Here is an 18,570-nt window from a genome sequence, read left to right on the forward strand (position 1 = left end):
TTCTCAGTGGGCTTGTGCCAAGGATTGAGGGGGGGTCCTTTTGCATACACCTATCCTCAATACGCCAAGTGAGCCCCCAGGTCCCGCCTGACTCGTCGTGTCTCTTTCGACAGAAATTGCGTCTTGGTCGTACTCGGGTGCGATGGACTTTCCGGGGACTGCACAGATTAATTTGATATGCGACACTTGTATATGTGCACGCGTCTGACACCGTATCCGTGTTCGGCGTGGAACAAATCCACGGCCGCTGCATCCTTGCACTTTGTATACAGATTAATTTGCACATAGATATACAAGTGTCGCATATGAAATGAATCAGCGCAGCGTTCTAAAGGAGTATTCGCATCCGATTGCGACCAAGACGCATTTTCGCAAGCTGAGTCGCCCGGGATCTGGTGCGGTGAGATGGCCTGTTTGGCGTGACTGCAGCAATAGTGTATGAGGCCACATTTCAGGGATGGGGGCTTTTTCAGTTACCCGCGAGTTGACAGTAGAGCGTCTTCTGGCAGCCTGACGTGATGCGCATCCCATGGGGGGGGGCTATAATTTGCCCCTTAGTGCTCAGTGGTGCATGAATACTTACCTGCTGGGACAACTTTTCCGATAGAGCTGTCCTGGCGATGAGAAGACTTCCGACATTATGAACCATGAGTCCTAATGTGCGTACGCGGCCATCTGCTTGCGCAAGCCGTGGGGCAGTGCAGAGGGATCCTGCGAATCTCCTAGGCTTCTATGGGCCTAACTTACACCAGCTCCAGGGGGGGGACGCTTTCTGTAGCTTGCTGCACGCGGGCACATCATAGAAGCCCATGGGCACTGCCATGTCGCTTGCTGCACGCGGGCACATCATAGAAGCCTATGGGCACTGCCATGTCGCTTGCTGCACGCGGGCACATCATAGAAGCCTATGGGCACTGCCATGTCGCTTGCTGCACGCGGGCACATCATAGAAGCCTATGGGCACTGCCATGTCGCTTGCACGCGGGCACATCATAGAAGCCTATGGGCACTGCCATGTCGCTTGCATGCAGGCACATCATAGAAGCCTATGGGCACTGCCATGTCGGTTGCTGCACGCGGGCACATCATAGAAGCCTATGGGCACTGCCATGTCGCTTGCTGCACGCGGGCACATCATAGAAGCCTATGGGCACTGCCATGTCGCTTGCTGCACGCGGGCACGTCATAGAAGCCTATGGGCACTGCCATGTCGCTTGCTGCACGCGGGCACGTCATAGAAGCCTATGGGCACTGCCATGTCGCTTGCTGCACGCGGGCACGTCATAGAAGCCTATGGGCACTGCCATGTCGCTTGCTGCACGCGGGCACTTCATAGAAGCCTATGGGCACTGCCATGTCGCTTGCTGCACGCGGGCACATCATAGAAGCCTATGGGCACTGCCATGTCGCTTGCTGCACGCGGGCACATCATAGAAGCCTATGGGCACTGCCATGTCGCTTGCTGCACACGGGCACATCATAGAAGCTTATGGGCACTGCCATGTCGCTTGCTGCACGCGGGCACATCATAGAAGCCCATGGGCACTGTCATGTCGCTTGCTGCACGCGGGCACATCATAGAAGCCTATGGGCACTGCCATGTCGCTTGCTGCACGCGGGCACATCATAGAAGCCTATGGGCACTGCCATGTCGCTTGCTGCACGCGGGCACATCATGTCGCGGGCCTACAGCGGATATCTTCGGCCATTCATGTGTGTTACAGTAAAGCACAGAAAACGTCACGCACACTTCCGGAACGCAAACGCTAAAGCGGATGCACTTTGCTTCTGCCCATAGATGTCAGACCCCCCTCGTTGCTTTACATTCATGGGCAGCGGACGATTGTATGCCGTCACCGGGAAATATATTATGCTGACAGAGATGTCGACCTTCTGGTGTTGACATATTAAATGTTGACGACATGAACATGCAACATTTTAACCATGTCGTCATATTGCTGGTCGACCTAAAGTCCATGTCGATTAAAATTTAGAACCTGTGGACTTTCTGGTGGCGACATTGTGACTAGTGGTGACACCAGGACGCGGCTGATGATGGGGAGTATAGCGCCATCCTCTGTAGTGACTCAGGGACCAATGTACTAAGCCTTGGGGGGAGATAAAGTACCAACCAATCGGCTCCTAACTCGCTTCTCAAACACGGCCTGTAACATGACAGGAGCTGATTGGTGGGTACTTTATCTCACCGAGGCTTAGTACATAGCGCCCCTGTCCTGAGTACTGTCCCAGGTTCCTCATGTCTCTGTTATTACCGAATTGCTGATTGTTACCAATGTACCTGCTCAATATTATATGAGTGAAATATGTGAATTTTGTTGCATTTCTTTATTCTCTTAGATTTCGCTTTTGAGAATTCAACGTTTGTTCCTAAATTTTATAGCACAAATAAGTCTCCCAGCTCTGAGCGCTGTGTGTGTATGTCCAGGAATATCCGCACTGGCATATAATATCTCCTTATTACATAGCGCATTATAGCATTGGGGGGGTGATTATTGCAGCTTCTGCTATTAATGTAATTATCCCGCCTGATTGCCGCGCTCCCCGCACCTCATACTCCCTAATTGGCGCGCGCTCCCTCCACGTCAGTCGCAGACATGCAGCCAATGAGGGGGTCTCCCTGATACACCAGTCACCAAACTTCTGTGCACTATTTGTGTCCTTCATTCCATTTAAATTGGGAATGGACGGGCTGATATTCAATAATGAGGGTCCAGATAAGGGATCCCAGTGCCCTGCAGTCTCTAGGAATAGTCTGAGTGTAAGTTATTTGCTATTTACTCCATGAACCTTTGCTGACAACCTATGAAAGATGGAGCCAGTACAGATCTCCTTCAGAACTGTGAGTTACTGTGAGTGCTGGAGCTGCCGCTTGCCGTATGGTTGCGATCGCTGTCCGCTGAGCGTATGGCTGCGACCGCTGTACGCTGAGCGTATGGCTGCGACCGCTGTACGCTGAGCGTATGGCTGCGACCGCTGTACACTGAGGAGCTGCCGCTCGGCGTATGGCTGCGATCGCTGTACGCTGAACGTATGGCTGCGATCGCTGTCTGCTGAGCGTATGGCTGCGATCGCTGCACGCTGTGGCGCGGCCGCTCGGCGTATAGCTGCGATCGCTGTACACTGAGGATGGTCTGAGTCCTGCTTTGTCAGGGCCTCTTACAAATCAGTTATTTATATTTTATAATTTGTTTTTAAACTTCCACGTGAAGACACTTTGTGTTTGGCGACATGTCAGAGACTGTAAGATGGATGTGCGGGTGACTATTACACGGATGAGGGGCCTTTATGAGACCTGGTGCTGCACAATGGTTCTCTGTCTCCCATGGTGTAATAGTGACAGTAGTACTAGATCCATCACTGTGACCCCCGGTTGCAGGTACGTGTCACCTCTGTACCCTACCTCTGCATATCATGTCTCTCCCTCTTCCCAGCCTCTGACTTATCTGTACTTTTGCAGCTAGGCCACATGATTTCTTTGACGCGCAGACCCTGGACGCCATTCGACATCGAGCCATCTGCTTCAATCTTTCTGCCCAAATAGAGTCATTGGGGAATGGTCACAGTGTCGTTTTTCACAGCACGGTGAGTGCAGTAATCCCATAGCTATCTACTGCTACTGTCATTTATAAAATCCATTGGTCTGTTTGTCCGGTTATACATTTGGACACCCCTGCACCGATTGGGATGAAACCAATGCAAGGTGGTCCAGTTGGTTCCTGGCCAGGTTTTAGGGGGGTCAGGGTCCTATTCGAACCTCCCGTTGGTGTACGCTGGGCAGAACTTAGACCCAGGGAGCCTGTTCTGGACCTTCCACTGGACGACGTTCCATAATAAAACTTAACTTGAAGATTTAAACCCGGGTACTTCAGCTAGTTTTCTGTAATATCTGATAATACAGGTTATCTTATTCTGCACTTTACATAGTACTGGCCCCCTGTGCGTTTCCTTCCCCCTGCTCTGCACTGGCCCCCTGTGCGTTTCCTTCCTCCTGCTCTGCACTGGCCCCCTGTGCGTTTCCTTCCTCCTGCTCTGTACCGGCCACCTGTGTGTTTCCTTCCTCCTGCTCTGCACTGGCCCCCTGTGCGTTTCCTTCCTCCTGCTCTGCACTGGCCCCCTGTGCGTTTCCTTCCTCCTGCTCTGTACTGGGCCCCTGTGCGTTTCCTTCCTCCTGCTCTGTACTGGGCCCCTGTGCGTTTCCTTCCTCCTGCTCTGTACTGGGCCCCTGTGCGTTTCCTTCCTCCTGCTCTGTACTGGGCCCCTGTGCGTTTCCTTCCTCCTGCTCTGTACTGGGCCCCTGTGCGTTTCCTTCCTCTTGCTCTGTACTGGGCCATATGTGCGTTTCCTTCCTCCTGCTCTGTACTGGGCCCCTGTACGTTTCCTTCCTCCTGCTCTGTACTGGGCCCCTGTGCGTTTCCTTCCTCCTGCTCTGTACCGTCAGGGGGTAACAAAATAACTAAGCAGTACTTCACCTTCCCCACCAGCCCCGGTGACCGGGGAGATTTTAAGTCCCTCTATCTCCCCCACTGTATATGATGCAAAGATGGGGGCACCCTTGCTTGAAATAGGGGCTCTCCTCTCTAACAATGTGCCCCCCTTGGTAGTAGTTGTCTGGTGACGTGTTAGTATGTAATTTCTGGGACTACAAAATCTTCTGAAAGAACGAGGTATAATTTGTGGAGCGCAGTGCAAGGGTGAGAACCCTCAGCAGCGAATGGGTTAAACAATGATGGCAAACTTCTGGCTGCGCTCCGCTTTGTTTACGGATTAAAAATTAAGTGGGAAGTAATGGGCAGGAAAGGGTTAGATGAGTATCTGATCTGAGAACCTGCAATGGACGTTCTCATGGTCTCTCTCCTTCTCATGGGCCTCTCTCTCCTTCTCATGGGCCTTTCTCTCCTTCTCATGGGCCTCTCTCTCCTTCTCATGGGCCTCTCTCTCCTTCTCATGGGCCTCTCTCTCCTTCTCATGGGCCTCTCTCTCCTTCTCATGGGCCTCTCTCTCCTTCTCATGGGCCTCTCTCTCCTTCTCATGGGCGCCTCTCTCCTTCTCATGGGCCTCTCTCTCCTTCTCATGGGCCTCTCTCTATCTTCTCTTGGTTTCTCTCCTTCTCATGGTCTCTCCTTCTCGTGGGCCTCTCTCTCCTTCTCGTGGGCCTCTCTATCCTCCTCGTGGGCCTCTCTCTCCTTCTTCTCGTGGGCGCCTCTCTCTCGTGGGCCTCTCTCTCCTTCTCGTGGGCCTCTCTCTCCTTCTCGTGGGCCTCTCTGTCCTTCTTCTCGTGGGCCTCTCTGTCCTTCTTCTCGTGGGCCTCTCTCTCCTTCTCGTGGGCCTCTCTCTCCTTCTTCTCGTGGGCCTCTCTCTCCTTCTTCTCGTGGGCCTCTCTCTCCTTCTTCTCGTGGGCCTCTCTCTCCTTCTTCTCGTGGGCCTCTCTCTCCTTCTTCTCGTGGGCCTCTCTCTCCTTCTTCTCGTGGGCCTCTCTCTCCTTCTTCTCGTGGGCCGCTCTCTCTCTCTCTCTCTTTCCCCTTCTCATGGGCCTCTCTCTCTCTCTCCTTCTTATGGTCTCCCCTTAGGTCATCGCAAAGAGAAAGGAGGATTCTGGGAAGATAAAACTTTTGCTGCATTGGACTCCAGAAGATATGTAAGTTGTGGTGTAAATTGCATTAATGTACTGTATGACGTCCATCCATACTGTATAGTGACTATTGGGGGCGCTAGTCAGCAGCCATATTCCCTGTGGGTGGCGGGTACCTGTGCCCTGTGTTGGGTGGCGGGTACCTGTGCCCTGTGTTGGGTGGCGGGTACCTGTGCCCTGTGTTGGGTGGCGGGTACCTGTGCCCTGTGTTGGGTGGCGGGTACCTGTGCCCTGTGTTGGGTGGCGGGTACCTGTGCCCTGTGTTGGGTGGCGGGTACCTGTGCCCTGTGTTGGGTGGCGGGTACCTGTGCCCTGTGTTGGGTGGCGGGTACCTGTGCCCTGTGTTGGGTGGCGGGTACCTGTGTCCTGTGTTGGGTGGCGGGTACCTGTGTCCTGTGTTGGGTGGCGGGTACCTGTGTCCTGTGGCAGGTACCTGTGTCCTGTGTTGGGTGGCGTGAGACGCTGGGGAGCGCGTTAGCCTGAGACGCTGGGGGGGCACGTTGGCCTGAGACGCTGGGGGGGGCGCCTTAGCCTGAGACGCTGGGGGGGCGCCTTAGCCTGAGACGCTGGGGGGGCGCCTTAGCCTGAGACGCTGGGGGGGCGCCTTAGCCTGAGACGCTGGGGGGGCGCCTTAGCCTGAGACGCTGGGGGGGCGCCTTAGCCTGAGACGCTGGGGGGGCGCCTTAGCCTGAGACGCTGGGGGGGCGCCTTAGCCTGAGACGCTGGGGGGGCGCCTTAGCCTGAGACGCTGGGGGGGCGCCTTAGCCTGAGACGCTGGGGGGGCGCCTTAGCCTGAGTCGCTGGGGGGGCGCCTTAGCCTGAGACGCTGGGGGGGCGCGTTAGCCTGAGACGCTGGGGGGGCGCGTTAGCCTGAGACGCTGGGGGGGCGCGTTAGCCTGAGACGCTGGGGGGGCGCGTTAGCCTGAGACGCTGGGGGGGCGCCTTAGCCTGAGACGCTGGGGGGGCGCCTTAGCCTGAGACGCTGGGGGGGCGCCTTAGCCTGAGACGCTGGGGGGGCGCCTTAGCCTGAGACGCTGGGGGGGCGCCTTAGCCTGAGACGCTGGGGGGGCGCCTTAGCCTGAGACGCTGGGGGGGCGCCTTAGCCTGAGACGCTGGGGGGCGCATTAGTCCACAAGAAGCAGCGTCAGTTTCCTCCCTTTGCTTTTCATTGTGGTGTTAGCGCATTGTGACAGCGCAGATCGGTCTGTGCACATCAGCCCCCGTGTCAGGGATGTTATCACACATGTCACGTGCACTATACATGTCTCTTCCCGCAGCCTCCCAGATGTGTGGGTGAACGAGACTGACCGGCACCAGCTAAAAACCAAGGTTGTCCATTTATCCAAACTCCCGAAAGACACTGCCCTGCTACTGGACCCCAACATCTACAGGTAGGTGACTATCTGCAATTACTGATACAATAGCTGCCATTTGTGCATGTGCCTGTGTATGGCCGAGGGGGGATGGTAATGGTGTCTGTGTTTGGCGGGGGTTGGTGGTGTGTGTGTTTAGCGGTGCGGTCTGTATGGGGGAAGGAAAGTGTGGATGGTGGTGTGTGTATGGCGGGGGGTGGATTGTGGTGGTTGTGTATAGCAGGAGTGTCTGTATGGTGGGGGATATGGTGGTGCATCTGTGTATAGTGAGGGGGTATGATGGAGTGTATATGGCAGGGGGAGTTTAAGGTGGTGTGTGTGTCTGTATAATGTGGGGTGTCTGTATAATGTGGGGTGTCTGTATAATGTGGGGTGTCTGTATGGCGGTGTGGTGGATGGTGGTCTGTATGATGCGGGGATGGATGGTGGTGTCTGTATAATGTTGGGTGTCTGTATGGCGAGGGGGTGGATGGTATCCTGTATGGTGGGGGGGTGGATGGTGGTGTCTGTATAATGTGGGCTGTCTGTATGGCGGGGGGGTGGATGTTGTATGTCTGTATAATGTGGGGTGTCTGTATGGCAGGGGGGTGGATGGTGGTGTGTCTGTATGGCGTGGGGGTGGGGTGGATGGTGGTGTGTCTGTTGGGCGGGTGGATGGTCCTGTGTCTGGGTGGGGTGGATGGTGGTGTATCTGTATGGCGTGGGGCGGGGTGGACGGTGGTGTATCTGTGTGGGGTGGGGTGGGGTGGATGGTGGTGTGTCTGTATGGCGTGGGGGCAGGGTGTATTGTGGTATATGACCTTTTTTTTTTTTCCCTGATGTACAGAAATTCCAGTAAAAGGATTACACACAGTGGATCCCTGAAAGATCATTTCTGCTAAGATCACTTTCTGGTGTGTATGCCATGTTTGGCCAGTCCTGATAAATGCAATGTGCTTACATGGGGCGCAGCTGTAATGGGTATATTACCCCCCTGTTTCAGTGTGACGGGAATGAGGAGATATTGGTGCTTGGGACTCTAATCCTGACAGAATCTTGTAATCCCAGGATTTCGGGACGTTGGTAAAGGAGAGGGACAGGCAGCATGGGTGGGTGAGGGGTGGTTATGTCAGCGGAGGGGCAGGTGGGTTTGGGGTGATCTGGCTAGGGTAGACTGTAAAGTCCTGAGCAGTGAGAGGGGAGAAGGGTTGCGCAGAGACGCGTAGAGTAGACGGAGGCCGTACGGGGTGGAATAGTACATGTTATCGCACCTAAACCAATGTCCCCAGAGTATTAGTGTGGAAGATCTTCAGGACATTCTGGGGCTGAGATTCCACAGCGATTGGTGCCCTGACAGGTGGCTGAGACCTGTCCCAGAATCAGGGGAGAGACATGAGGGATTGTATCTGCAGACTGTGCTGCTAATTACTGAGACTCCTCAATCCTCTGTTACAGAGCCACGGACGCGTCACCAGAGAAGAGAACAGCAGATGGCGCCAGAGAGCAGGACGCGTGCGATCCTCATTCCGCCAGTGTGCGATTGCTGTGTCCGCGTTGTATGCGCACGTGTCGTGGGGTATAATGTCTGCTTCTGCCTGATTAGTGAGTCCGCTCTCAGGCCTGTGCATGCTGTCTGCTGTGTGTGTAACATTTCACATGGATGTATCCTGCTACATGAGAGAGCCGCCCGGTACTGCGCCCTTCTCGCACCCTCTCTGGTCTCCTGTGATGTAGGCGCCCAGTCTGAGCCCCAATATCCGATGTCTAGGACCGTGTTACCGTCTATTTTATGACCTATAGAAAACAAATGTATTACGCACCAAAGTCTTAGTGACTATATTTTTCTTTATTCTAATATGGATGATAAAATTGCTGTTCTCTCCCGGTCCTGTCCTAATGTCAGCGCTCTGGGCGCGTCCCCTGTAAATAGCGCAGATTTGTAATATATTTTTATATTCTGAGATGTTACTGTAGCTTTTGTTTCTATAGACGATTACTGTAAATACCTAGGGGATCATGTTGGAGAAACACAGATTTCATTAGCGAGGACAGAATAATGTGTTTTATATATATATATATATATATAAAAGTAAGAAGCACCTTCTAACCGTAACGTGGTATTCACCAGCTAGTTCTGTAGTTCTGCAGCGAGCAGAGGCGCTTTGGTGCAGCTCTCTCATCATCGGACTGTTGATCATCGGACAAGCCAGTCGCTGTGATCGGCCTCAGTCATTGTACCCTCCGCAGTGTGGAATGACTCTGCCCTCACGCCGAGCCGATGCTGCTTCCTCCCCAATTATAGGACGTACCAATCCGTGGTGTACAAGCTGAAGATGAGGAACTATGAGTAATGCCTATTCCAGCCTGCAGGGGGCCAACCTACAGCCAGATAATAAAGCACTTCTGCCCCCCACTGGCTGAACCCTGTAATGACAACCAGGATGAACTGTATTATGTTGTAGTTATATTTTTGCTATGTATTTCCCCTTCTTTCATGGGACAAACAGACCGTGGTGGAATATAAAGAATTTCATTTCATTTGTTTTTCAATAAAATATTAGAATTCAGCAAAGGTTCTCTCTGTATTAATGTTTGTGATATCTGTATCCCGCAAGTGTCCTCTATAATGAGTATATACTGAAGGGTCACTGGGGGGCAGATATTGCCCCTGTAATGTTACTAGCACTTTGCTTACATTGCCAGAAAGCCACATAGTTCACACTGGCCTATCGTGGTAAAGAGGAAGTAATGTGTGCAGTGCAGAATGGTTTCCCCGGAGGGGGAGTGTTTATCATCTCCCCCCCCCCCCCCCCCCCGATACAGACAGCAATGTCGCTTCTCTCTTACTCACAGATGAATTAACCCTGTTTGTTGGAATCTGTGCTGACGATGCACCTGAGCCTGAGCTAGAAATTCTTACCCCATGCATTATGTCTCAGACAATTTGCTGGGAATCAGAGACCAATGTTTAGGGTCACCTTGCCCTGACCTGTGAGTGTTAATAGATAGCTATTGGGGTCATCTGGCTGGGAACTGTGTATGTTATTATTATTAGTACCCATCATGTATATGGCACCGCAGAGGATACGCAGCACCTTCCAAAGTACATGAGCATAAACTACACTGAATAATGAGAGATATGGTAAGAACATACCTTTGTTATCTCTTTCTACAAAGCCCATAGGGTCCACAGGGTGACCTTGGGGTATAGGTGATGCTGAGTCATCCAGGCACCTGACGCAGTAAATTTTTCTCCCAGGATGCACTTCAAATTCGTAACAAGCCAAAGGCCAGAGAAGGATAAAAGAGAGAGAGAGAGAGGAAAGTCTGGAACACACTAGAATCACATTCTCACACAGGAGGAGACGGAAAACCGGTGACCAGAGCGAAGCCCATCTGAAGCACAGGGGCATCGGGGCGGGTGCCCTGTGGAACCCTATGGACTTCGTAGAAAGATAACAAAGGTAAGTTCTTACCATAGCTAATTTTCTACTTCAGGGTCCACAGGGTGACCTTGGATGTCCTAAAGCAGTACCTTCAAGGGTGGGGACGCTCCTGTGCAGAGAGGAGAATCCGCCGCCCGATGGAAGCATCCTGAGAGGCAAAGGTATCAAATGCATAATACCTCAAAAAGGTCTGGACAGAAGACCATGTGGCCGCCTTACAAAGCTGAACAGAGGCACCATGGCGAGCTGCCCACCAGGAACCCACAGACCGAGTAGAATGAGCAGTAGCATAGGGCGGCACTGGAAGGCCCTCATGAGTGTAAGCCTCAGGGATTGCCATGCGAAGCCATCTAGCCAAAGTTTGCTTATTGCCTGGCCATCCCTTCTTGTGAAAGTCGTAGAGGACAAACAAGGAGTCTGACTTCCGAAGGGAACTGGTACAGTCCACATAAATCCTGAGGGCACGTACCACATCCAATGAGGCCTCATCCGCCGTGAGGTCCGGAGAATTAAAGGCCGGTACAATAATTTCCTCATTTATGTGGAAACTAGAGACCACCTTAGGAAGGAACCCAGGGTGAGTCCAAAGCACCGCCCTGTCCTGGTGAGACAAGAAATGGGGAACGGCAAGAGAGCCCCCAAGTCTGACACTCTTCTGGCAGAAGCAATAGCCAAAAGAAAACCAATCTTAGCTGTAAGCCATTTTAGATCCACTGAGTCCAGGGGTTCAAATGGAGGGCCCTAAGGACAACAGACAAATCCCAAGGCGCCACAGGAGGTACAAAGGGAGGCTAAATGAGAAGGACAACCTGTAGGAAAGTGTGGATATCTGGAAGAGAAGCAATCCATCACTGGAACCACACTGAAAGAGCAGAGACATGCACCTTCAGTGAGGCAAGGCGGAGGCCTAGATCCAAACCTGCCTGTGGGAAAGTCAAAACTCTGGATATCCGAAATACCTGGGGGTCGTAACCTTTGGGATGACACCATTGAAAGTAGGTGTGCTACACCCTGTTGTAAATCCTAGCAGAGGCTTGTTTACACGTTCTGAGTATGGTGTTAACCACAGAGCCAGAAAAACCCTTGGTTCTGAGGAGGGATGTCTCAAGAGCCATGCCGTCAAAGACAGACGACCCAGGTCCGGGTAAAGGCAAGGACCTTGAGAAAACGGGTCCGGACATTGAGGCAACTGCACTGGAGTGTCTACGGAGAGACTCTGAAGATCTGAGTACCAGTGATGTCTGGGCCATGCTGGGGCCACCAGCAGGACAGTGCCTCCTAGTTTGAACTTCCGAAGTACTCGAGGAAGAAGGGAGATTGGAGGAAACAGGTATGCAAACTGGAAGGTCCACTTGACTGACAGAGCGTCTACCAAGAGAGCCTTGGCATCTCTTGTCCTAGACCCGTACACTGGCAGTTTGTGATTGTGTCGGCAGGCCATGAGGCCCCACCTGTCCACTAGGAGCTGAAACACGTCTTGGTGAAGAGACCATTCCCCGTGCTGCACGTCGTGACGGCTGAGGAAGTCCGCTTCCCAATTGAGAAATCCTGGAATGAACACTGCCGATATGGCTGGAAGATGACCTTCCGCCCATGTCAGAATGCATGACACCTCTGTCATTGACTTAGAGTTCCTTCTTGATGGTTGATGTATGCCACGGTTGAGGCGTTCTCTGGCTTTCCGTGAAGTATGAGTCTGGCTTTTTCCAGGTCCCTGAAGACTGCCCAAAGTTCCAATATGTTGATTGGCAGGGCAGACTCCTCTGCTGTCCACCGTCCTTGAAAGGAGTGTGGACCTGTCACTGCACCCCAACCATGGAGGAGACTGGCGTCCGTTGTCAGGAGGCCCCAGTCTGGAATCCAAAAGGACTGCCCCCTGGTGAGGTGGCCCATCTGCAGTCACCAAGCAAGAGACAGATGCACCTCCGGAGAGAGCACCATCGTTTTTATCCGATGGGGTAATCCGTCCCACCTGTAGAGGAACAATGGCTGCAGAGGCCGGGAATGCAACTGGGCATATTCCATGTCAAAAGTCGACACCATGGAGCCCAGCAAATACATCACTGAGTGAATGGACACTCGGCGACTGTGGAGGCATCTGCATACTTGCGTCAGCAAAGTGGAGATCTTTTCCGCAGTCAGAAACATCCTCTGCTGTTGGGAATCCAACAGAGCTCCCTGATGGAGCATCCTTTGAGATGGGATCAGGGAGGACTTCTTCCAATTGATCAACCACCCGTGAATCTGCAGCACAGATATTGCTAGCTGCAGGTGGTGGTGAAGTACCTCTGGAGACCCTGCTAACAGTAAGAGGTCGTCCAGGTAAGGTAACGGGTGGACCCCCAGCAGCCGCAGATGGGCTGCCATCACTGCCATAATTTTGGTAAATACCTGAGGTGCAGTAGAGAGGCCAAACGGCAGTGCCTGAAACTGGAAATGCTTTTGTGACACAGCAAACCTGACAAAACGCTGGTTAACCAAAGCAATCGGAATATGCAGGTATGCATTCTGAATATCTAGAGACACCATAAAATCCCCCTGTTCCATAACCAGTATAAATTGTGTAGAGTTTCTATCCTGAAGCAAGGTAGCCTGAGGAATTTGTTCAGGGACTAGAAATTGAGGATAGGCCGATAGGATATGTTTGGTTTCTGAACCAGAAAGAGATTGGAATAATAACCCGTTCCCCTTTGGGGCAACGGGACCGGTACAATGACCCCTGCTTGAAGCAAGGATCGTACGGCCTTCTGGATTTGTAAGGCCTTGTCCTTGTTTGACAGAAGGTCTGTGCAGAAAAACTGATGGGGAGGTCTTCTATGGAAGGAAAGGGCATATCTGTGAGAGACCACTTCTCTAACCCAGGTGTCTGTGGTAGTCTGACACCAGTATTGGGCGAACTGAAGTCTGCCTCCCACCCTGGGATCCCCCATGGGGCGGCCCGTCCCGTCAGGCTCAGGGTTTGTCATCCGTTTTGGTAGCCGGAAGTCTCGCACTCCAAGCTTGCTTCTTGGGTTTGGCAGTTTTCTTGGGGACAGACTGCCTAGGGAAGGACTGAGCTTTAACCTAACCTGGGGCCCGAAAGGACGAGGTCTGAGACCCAGAGGGAGCAGGAGCAGAAGGCAGACAAGCTGACTTAGCCGCTGCCAATGTATACACAATTTTATCCAAATCAGGGCCAAAGAAAACTTTACTGTTTATAAGGTAAACACTCTAAGCCCTTCTTGGAGTCCGCATCTGCCCTCCAAGAGCGTAGCCACAGAGCACGGCGAGGCGCAATGGCCGCAGTGGAAACCCTAGCATTCAACAAGCGGACATCCAAGGCAGCCTCGTTAATATAGGTAGCTGAATCCTGGAGGTTGCCAACTAGATTCAACTGCTCTCTGGTAGCATCCAAGGACCCTTCAAGGGTGTTTGTCCAACATTCCATAGCCCGAGCCACCCGGCAGATAGCCATGGCCGGTCTGCACGCAGCACCTGAAAGGGAGTAAATGGATTTCAGGCAAACCTCCACCTTCCTATCCGTAGTATCCTTTAAGGATGACATGGAAGGCATAGGTAGGGTTGCACTTTTAACCAAGCGCGTCACATGAAAATCCACTGCCGGTGAAGTTTCCCATTTTGTAAATTAGTCCTCAGCAATAGGATAAGCATAAGCCAGGCGTCTTTGTGGCTGGTAATGTTTACCGGTGTTTTCCATGCCACAACCAGCTGATCAGATAAGGAAATATGGCAACGGTCACCTTTACACCCTTGAAATAGGCATGTTTGGCCTTAGGTGCTGGAGGATCGTCCTCCTCTATGACCAAGGCCACATGGACAGCTTGTATCAGACCTGGAATGTATATCTTTGACAGGCTCCACCTCTCGTGCAGAGGTCTCGAAGTCATCCGGGAGCACCCCATCATCAGACGACATGTCATCGTCATCATACAGAGTAGACTGAGATGACGGCAAATTTCTTTTAGCCGGTGTAATCTGGGGTGCCTCCCCCTGCCGCACATCCATAGGATTCTGCACCGTAGTGGAAAGCGTATTAGCCCAGGGAGGATTAGATACCACCTGCATGGGTGCAGCCGGCTGAAACCGGCTCTGAGAGGACATAAGCTGCTGCTGTGGGAACCCCGGTGGGGGAAACAGGAGGGGTAGCTAAACGTCCTGCAATGGCCGTTAGTGCTTGTGCAATGCACGCCCAAGGGGGCTCCTGCGGAGTGGCTGAGACCACAGAGGGACCTGGTTGCGCATAGCACTTCAGGCATAACCCCTCCAGTACCATGTCTCCCACCCCTAACACTGCTGGACGTTTTTTGCATGACAGGACAGGAGCCAAGCTGGACATATCCTCACTCCCAGACATGGTTTAGAGGATTCTAGTACCCTATATGTGACCCACCACAGAGCACGCATAAACTGTGAGGAGGAGTCTGCACCCTGCCAACACGTATTAGGGCTCTGTGAAAAAAGACACAGGGAAAGTAAAATGGCTGACAGAGTGAAAAGAGAAAGACAGACAGCGCTATCATAAAGCCACATACAATGCAGAATAAATACACCTGCACAAATGGCACTACTATTCAGCTACACAGACTCAGCACCTGGTAGGCTATAGTGCTACATACACTGACCACGTTGGAGGAGAGGTATGTAGGGGGATCCGGGCTCCGCACCGCCTGTGAGATCTGCGACAGACTCAGCCATGAGAATATGGCCACAGGAGACCTCTGAGGAGGGGGTTCCAGAGGAGAAGGAGCTCCCCAGCACAGTCAGACCGCAGTGGAAAGGCGTGCTGTGCAGTGGGGAGGCTGTTGACAGGGAAAGCTGCGTCCCCTGGCCGGCGTTTAACCCTCGGGACGCTGGACTCACGCCCTTACTATTCAGCGCATGTCCCTGGTGGTCCAGTGGTAGCACAGGACTCAGTGCCTGGCTCCACCGCCGTCATCCCCAGGGAGACCCCAGAGCTAGAGGCAAAAGACTGCAATTTCAGCGGGACACCGCTTACGCAGTGACCTGCCGCTTACCTGCCCCGGCCGCAGTCCAGGAATCCTCTGGGGTCCCTGCTAGCCGAAACCCCTGAGGCCCACCGAGATCCCTGGATCAGTACTGGTGTCTCGACGCCGGAGGGGTGACGGAGCGGCAGCGCAGACGTCCCCTGGACTGTCTGCACAGTCCGCTCTTGAAATCTGTTAAAATAAAAAGTGCATCGTGGGAGAAAAATTTACTGTGTAAGGTGCCCGGATGACTCAGCATCACCTATACCCCGAGGTCACCCTGTGGATCCTGAAGTAGAAATATGGGATTCAAGTTATATAGACATGTTGTAATATGCAGTCACAGTATGCACAGAGGTAGTGGTGGCTGTTGTGCCTAAAGGTTTGGTGCCAGTGTGGGCAGGGGAGGAGCAAAGTGCTCTTGTACAATGTAGATGGGAGGGGCATACAGAGGGCACAGACTGGGCATGGAGCAGCAGGTTAGGATGAGAGCTGGATGGCTTGGATGAAGTAGGGGGGTCTCGAGAGCCCATTTAAAGTGTTGTGGAGAGCCTGATTACCAGTGGGACTCTCCCCCTCCCCCAGAGAGCAACACGGGCAAAATCTTGGAGGCGGCAGTGGGAGGAAGTAATCAGTTGGCAGGAGAGGCAGCATTTCTGGATCGCAGTGGGCGGGTGGGAGTGTGATGGTAGTTGAGGTTGGAGATGTAAATAGGACTTGTGAGTGAGTGTGAGGAGTATGACTTGGGCTCTGAAGGGGAGGTGGAGTCCGTGTAGGGCTTGTAGGGGAGGGGGAGTCCATGTAGGGCTTGTAGGAGAGGGGAGGGGGAGTCCATGTAGGGTTTGTAGGAGAGGGAAGGGGGAGTCCGTGTAGGGCTTGTAGGAGAGGGGAGGGGGAGTCCATGTAGGGTTTGTAGGAGAGGGAAGGGGGAGTCCGTGTAGGGCTTGAAGGAGAGGGGAGGGGGAGTCCGTGTAGGGCTTGTAGGAGAGGGGAGGGGGAGTCTGTGTAGTACTTGTAGGAGAGGGGAGGGGGAGTCCGTGTAGGGCTTGAAGGAGAGGGGAGGGGGAGTCCGTGTAGGGCTTGTAGGAGAGGGGAGGGGGAGTCTGTGTAGGGTTTGTAGGAGAGGGAAGGGGGAGTCCGTGTAGGGCTTGTAGGAGAGGGGAGGGGGAGTCCGTGTAGGGCTTGTAGGGGAGGGGGGAGTCTGTGTAGGGCTTGTAGGAGAGGGGAGGGGGAGTCCGTGTAGGGCTTGTAGGAGAGGGGAGGGGGAGTCCGTGTAGGGCTTGTAGGAGAGGGGAGGGGGAGTCCGTGTAGGGCTTGTAGGAGAGGGGAGGGGAAGTCCGTGTAGGGCTTGTAGGAGAGGGGAGGGGAAGTCCGTGTAGGGCTTGTAGGAGAGGGGAGGGGGGAGTCTGTAGGGCTTGTAGGAGAGGGGAGGGGGGAGTCTGTAGGGTTTGTAGGAGAGGGGAGGGGGGTCTGTGTAGGGCTTGTAGGAAACGGGAGAGGGGAGTCTGTGTAGGGTTTGTAGGAGAGGGGAGGGGGAGTCCGTGTAGGGCTTGTAGGAGAGGGGAGGGGGGAGTCCGTGTAGGGCTTGTAGGAGAGGGGAGGGGGGAGTCCGTGTAGGGTTTGTAGGAGAGGGGAGGGCAGAGCCGGCCCTAGCCAATTTGGTGCCCTAGGCAACATTTGGCAGGTGCCCCTTAGCAGATAATCGCACCACCAATTTTAAAGTGGGTACACAGCTGAAAGATATATCTTCAGATTATGGTTCTTCATACACAGTGAACAACCATCTTCTCCGGTCCCCCTGGCCAGGGGTTGCATTGCGACCCCCTACCTGCCGGCTTCTACAACAAGTGTACAGGCAGGTGGTAGACCACCCGTAGACACCGCACAATGAGCAGATATATCTGTCATCAGCTGTGCAGCGATATTTCTGTGAATTGAATTCAAGTGAACGGCCGATGTTACAATGTTATATGCTATTATATATTTTATATAATATATTAATATATATATATTATAATATATATATTGTTAAATGTGTACCCAGCAGAAGACCAGACACAAGGAAGTGTGTGTGTGTGTGTGTATATATAGGAAAAACGGAGGGCACTCCACAGGTTTGTGCCAACGATTCAGCGCAAATTGGCATATACTACCTGCTCTGTCTGGTTTGTTTTACTGTTGCTGCTGAGACCTGTGGAGTGCCCTCCGTTTTTCCCATATACATGTGCTCTATTGTTGGACTGGCACCCAGGCATATTGCGTTTCCCATTGGCGAGTGCCGAACTATTCTATCTATATATATATATACACACACACACACAAACACATTAATATATATATATATATTTTATAAATACACACACATTAATATATAGATCACATATATATATATATACACACACATACAAAACATTAATATATATATATATTTATATACATAATATATACACACACATTAAAATTTATATCACATATAATATATACACACATATACATAAATATACAGTATACATATGTGAGTGCCCCAGCGCTGCCCCTCTCCCAGCCTGAGCTAACGTACCGAGACTCTTCTTGTTGTTTGTCTCTGGACCGCCAGGCTGGTGCGGGAGTCGTCGGGACCGTCCTGAAGTCCTGGGCTGTGCAGTTACTGCCTGCAGTGCCAGGTGAAGTGGTGCCTGCCTTGTCCGATGGCGCTGGGCGGCGGGCCGAGAAAATGGAGGCGGAGCCGTGAGTTGTCACGGCTCTGCTCCGCAAAGGGTGATGGGAGGAGTGGCCACGGGCGGGTTTGCACAGCTTTCCCAGCCTCTAGCAGCAGCGGCCATCTTCCTTGTCCTTTGTAGTCAGAATGAGCTTCTATGCAGAAGCTCCTTCTGACCTGGCTCCCACCTGACCGCTGCGCTGCTGGATCGGAGCTGAGCTCCAATCGCGGTGGCGGCGGGGCGGCAGCTGCAGATCCGTGGAATGCCCTTAGGCATTAGCTTAGAATGCCTATGCCTAGGGCCGGCTCTGGGGGAGGGGGGAGTCCGTGTAGGGCTTGTAGGGGAGGGGGGAGTCCGTGTAGGGCTTGTAGGGGAGGGGGGAGTCCGTGTAGGGCTTGTAGGGGAGGGGGGAGTCCGTGTAGGGCTTGTAGGAGAGGG

The 18,570-nt window shown here is 52.9% G+C and overlaps 1 protein-coding gene across 2 annotated transcripts in view; it reads left to right on the top strand.

Moving 5' to 3' along the window:
* The window catches only part of AEBP2 (AE binding protein 2), a 32,338-nt gene extending 22,764 nt beyond the window's left edge, over nt 1-9,574 (top strand). For both annotated transcript variants that reach the window (XM_088457170.1, XM_088457171.1), the window contains 5 exons: nt 3,479-3,603; nt 5,589-5,656; nt 6,928-7,041; nt 7,850-7,916; nt 8,458-9,574. In XM_088457170.1, the coding sequence (XP_088313296.1) occupies nt 3,479-3,603; nt 5,589-5,656; nt 6,928-7,041; nt 7,850-7,904 (362 nt within the window). In that variant the 3' untranslated portion in view covers nt 7,905-7,916; nt 8,458-9,574. The remainder of the gene's footprint in view (nt 1-3,478; nt 3,604-5,588; nt 5,657-6,927; nt 7,042-7,849; nt 7,917-8,457) is intronic.
* Nucleotides 9,575-18,570: the final 8,996 nt, after the last annotated feature.

The sequence above is a fragment of the Taudactylus pleione genome, unplaced genomic scaffold (assembly GCF_031769625.1).
Source record: "Taudactylus pleione unplaced genomic scaffold, aTauple2 ptg000743l, whole genome shotgun sequence".
Taxonomy (NCBI): domain Eukaryota; kingdom Metazoa; phylum Chordata; class Amphibia; order Anura; family Myobatrachidae; genus Taudactylus; species Taudactylus pleione.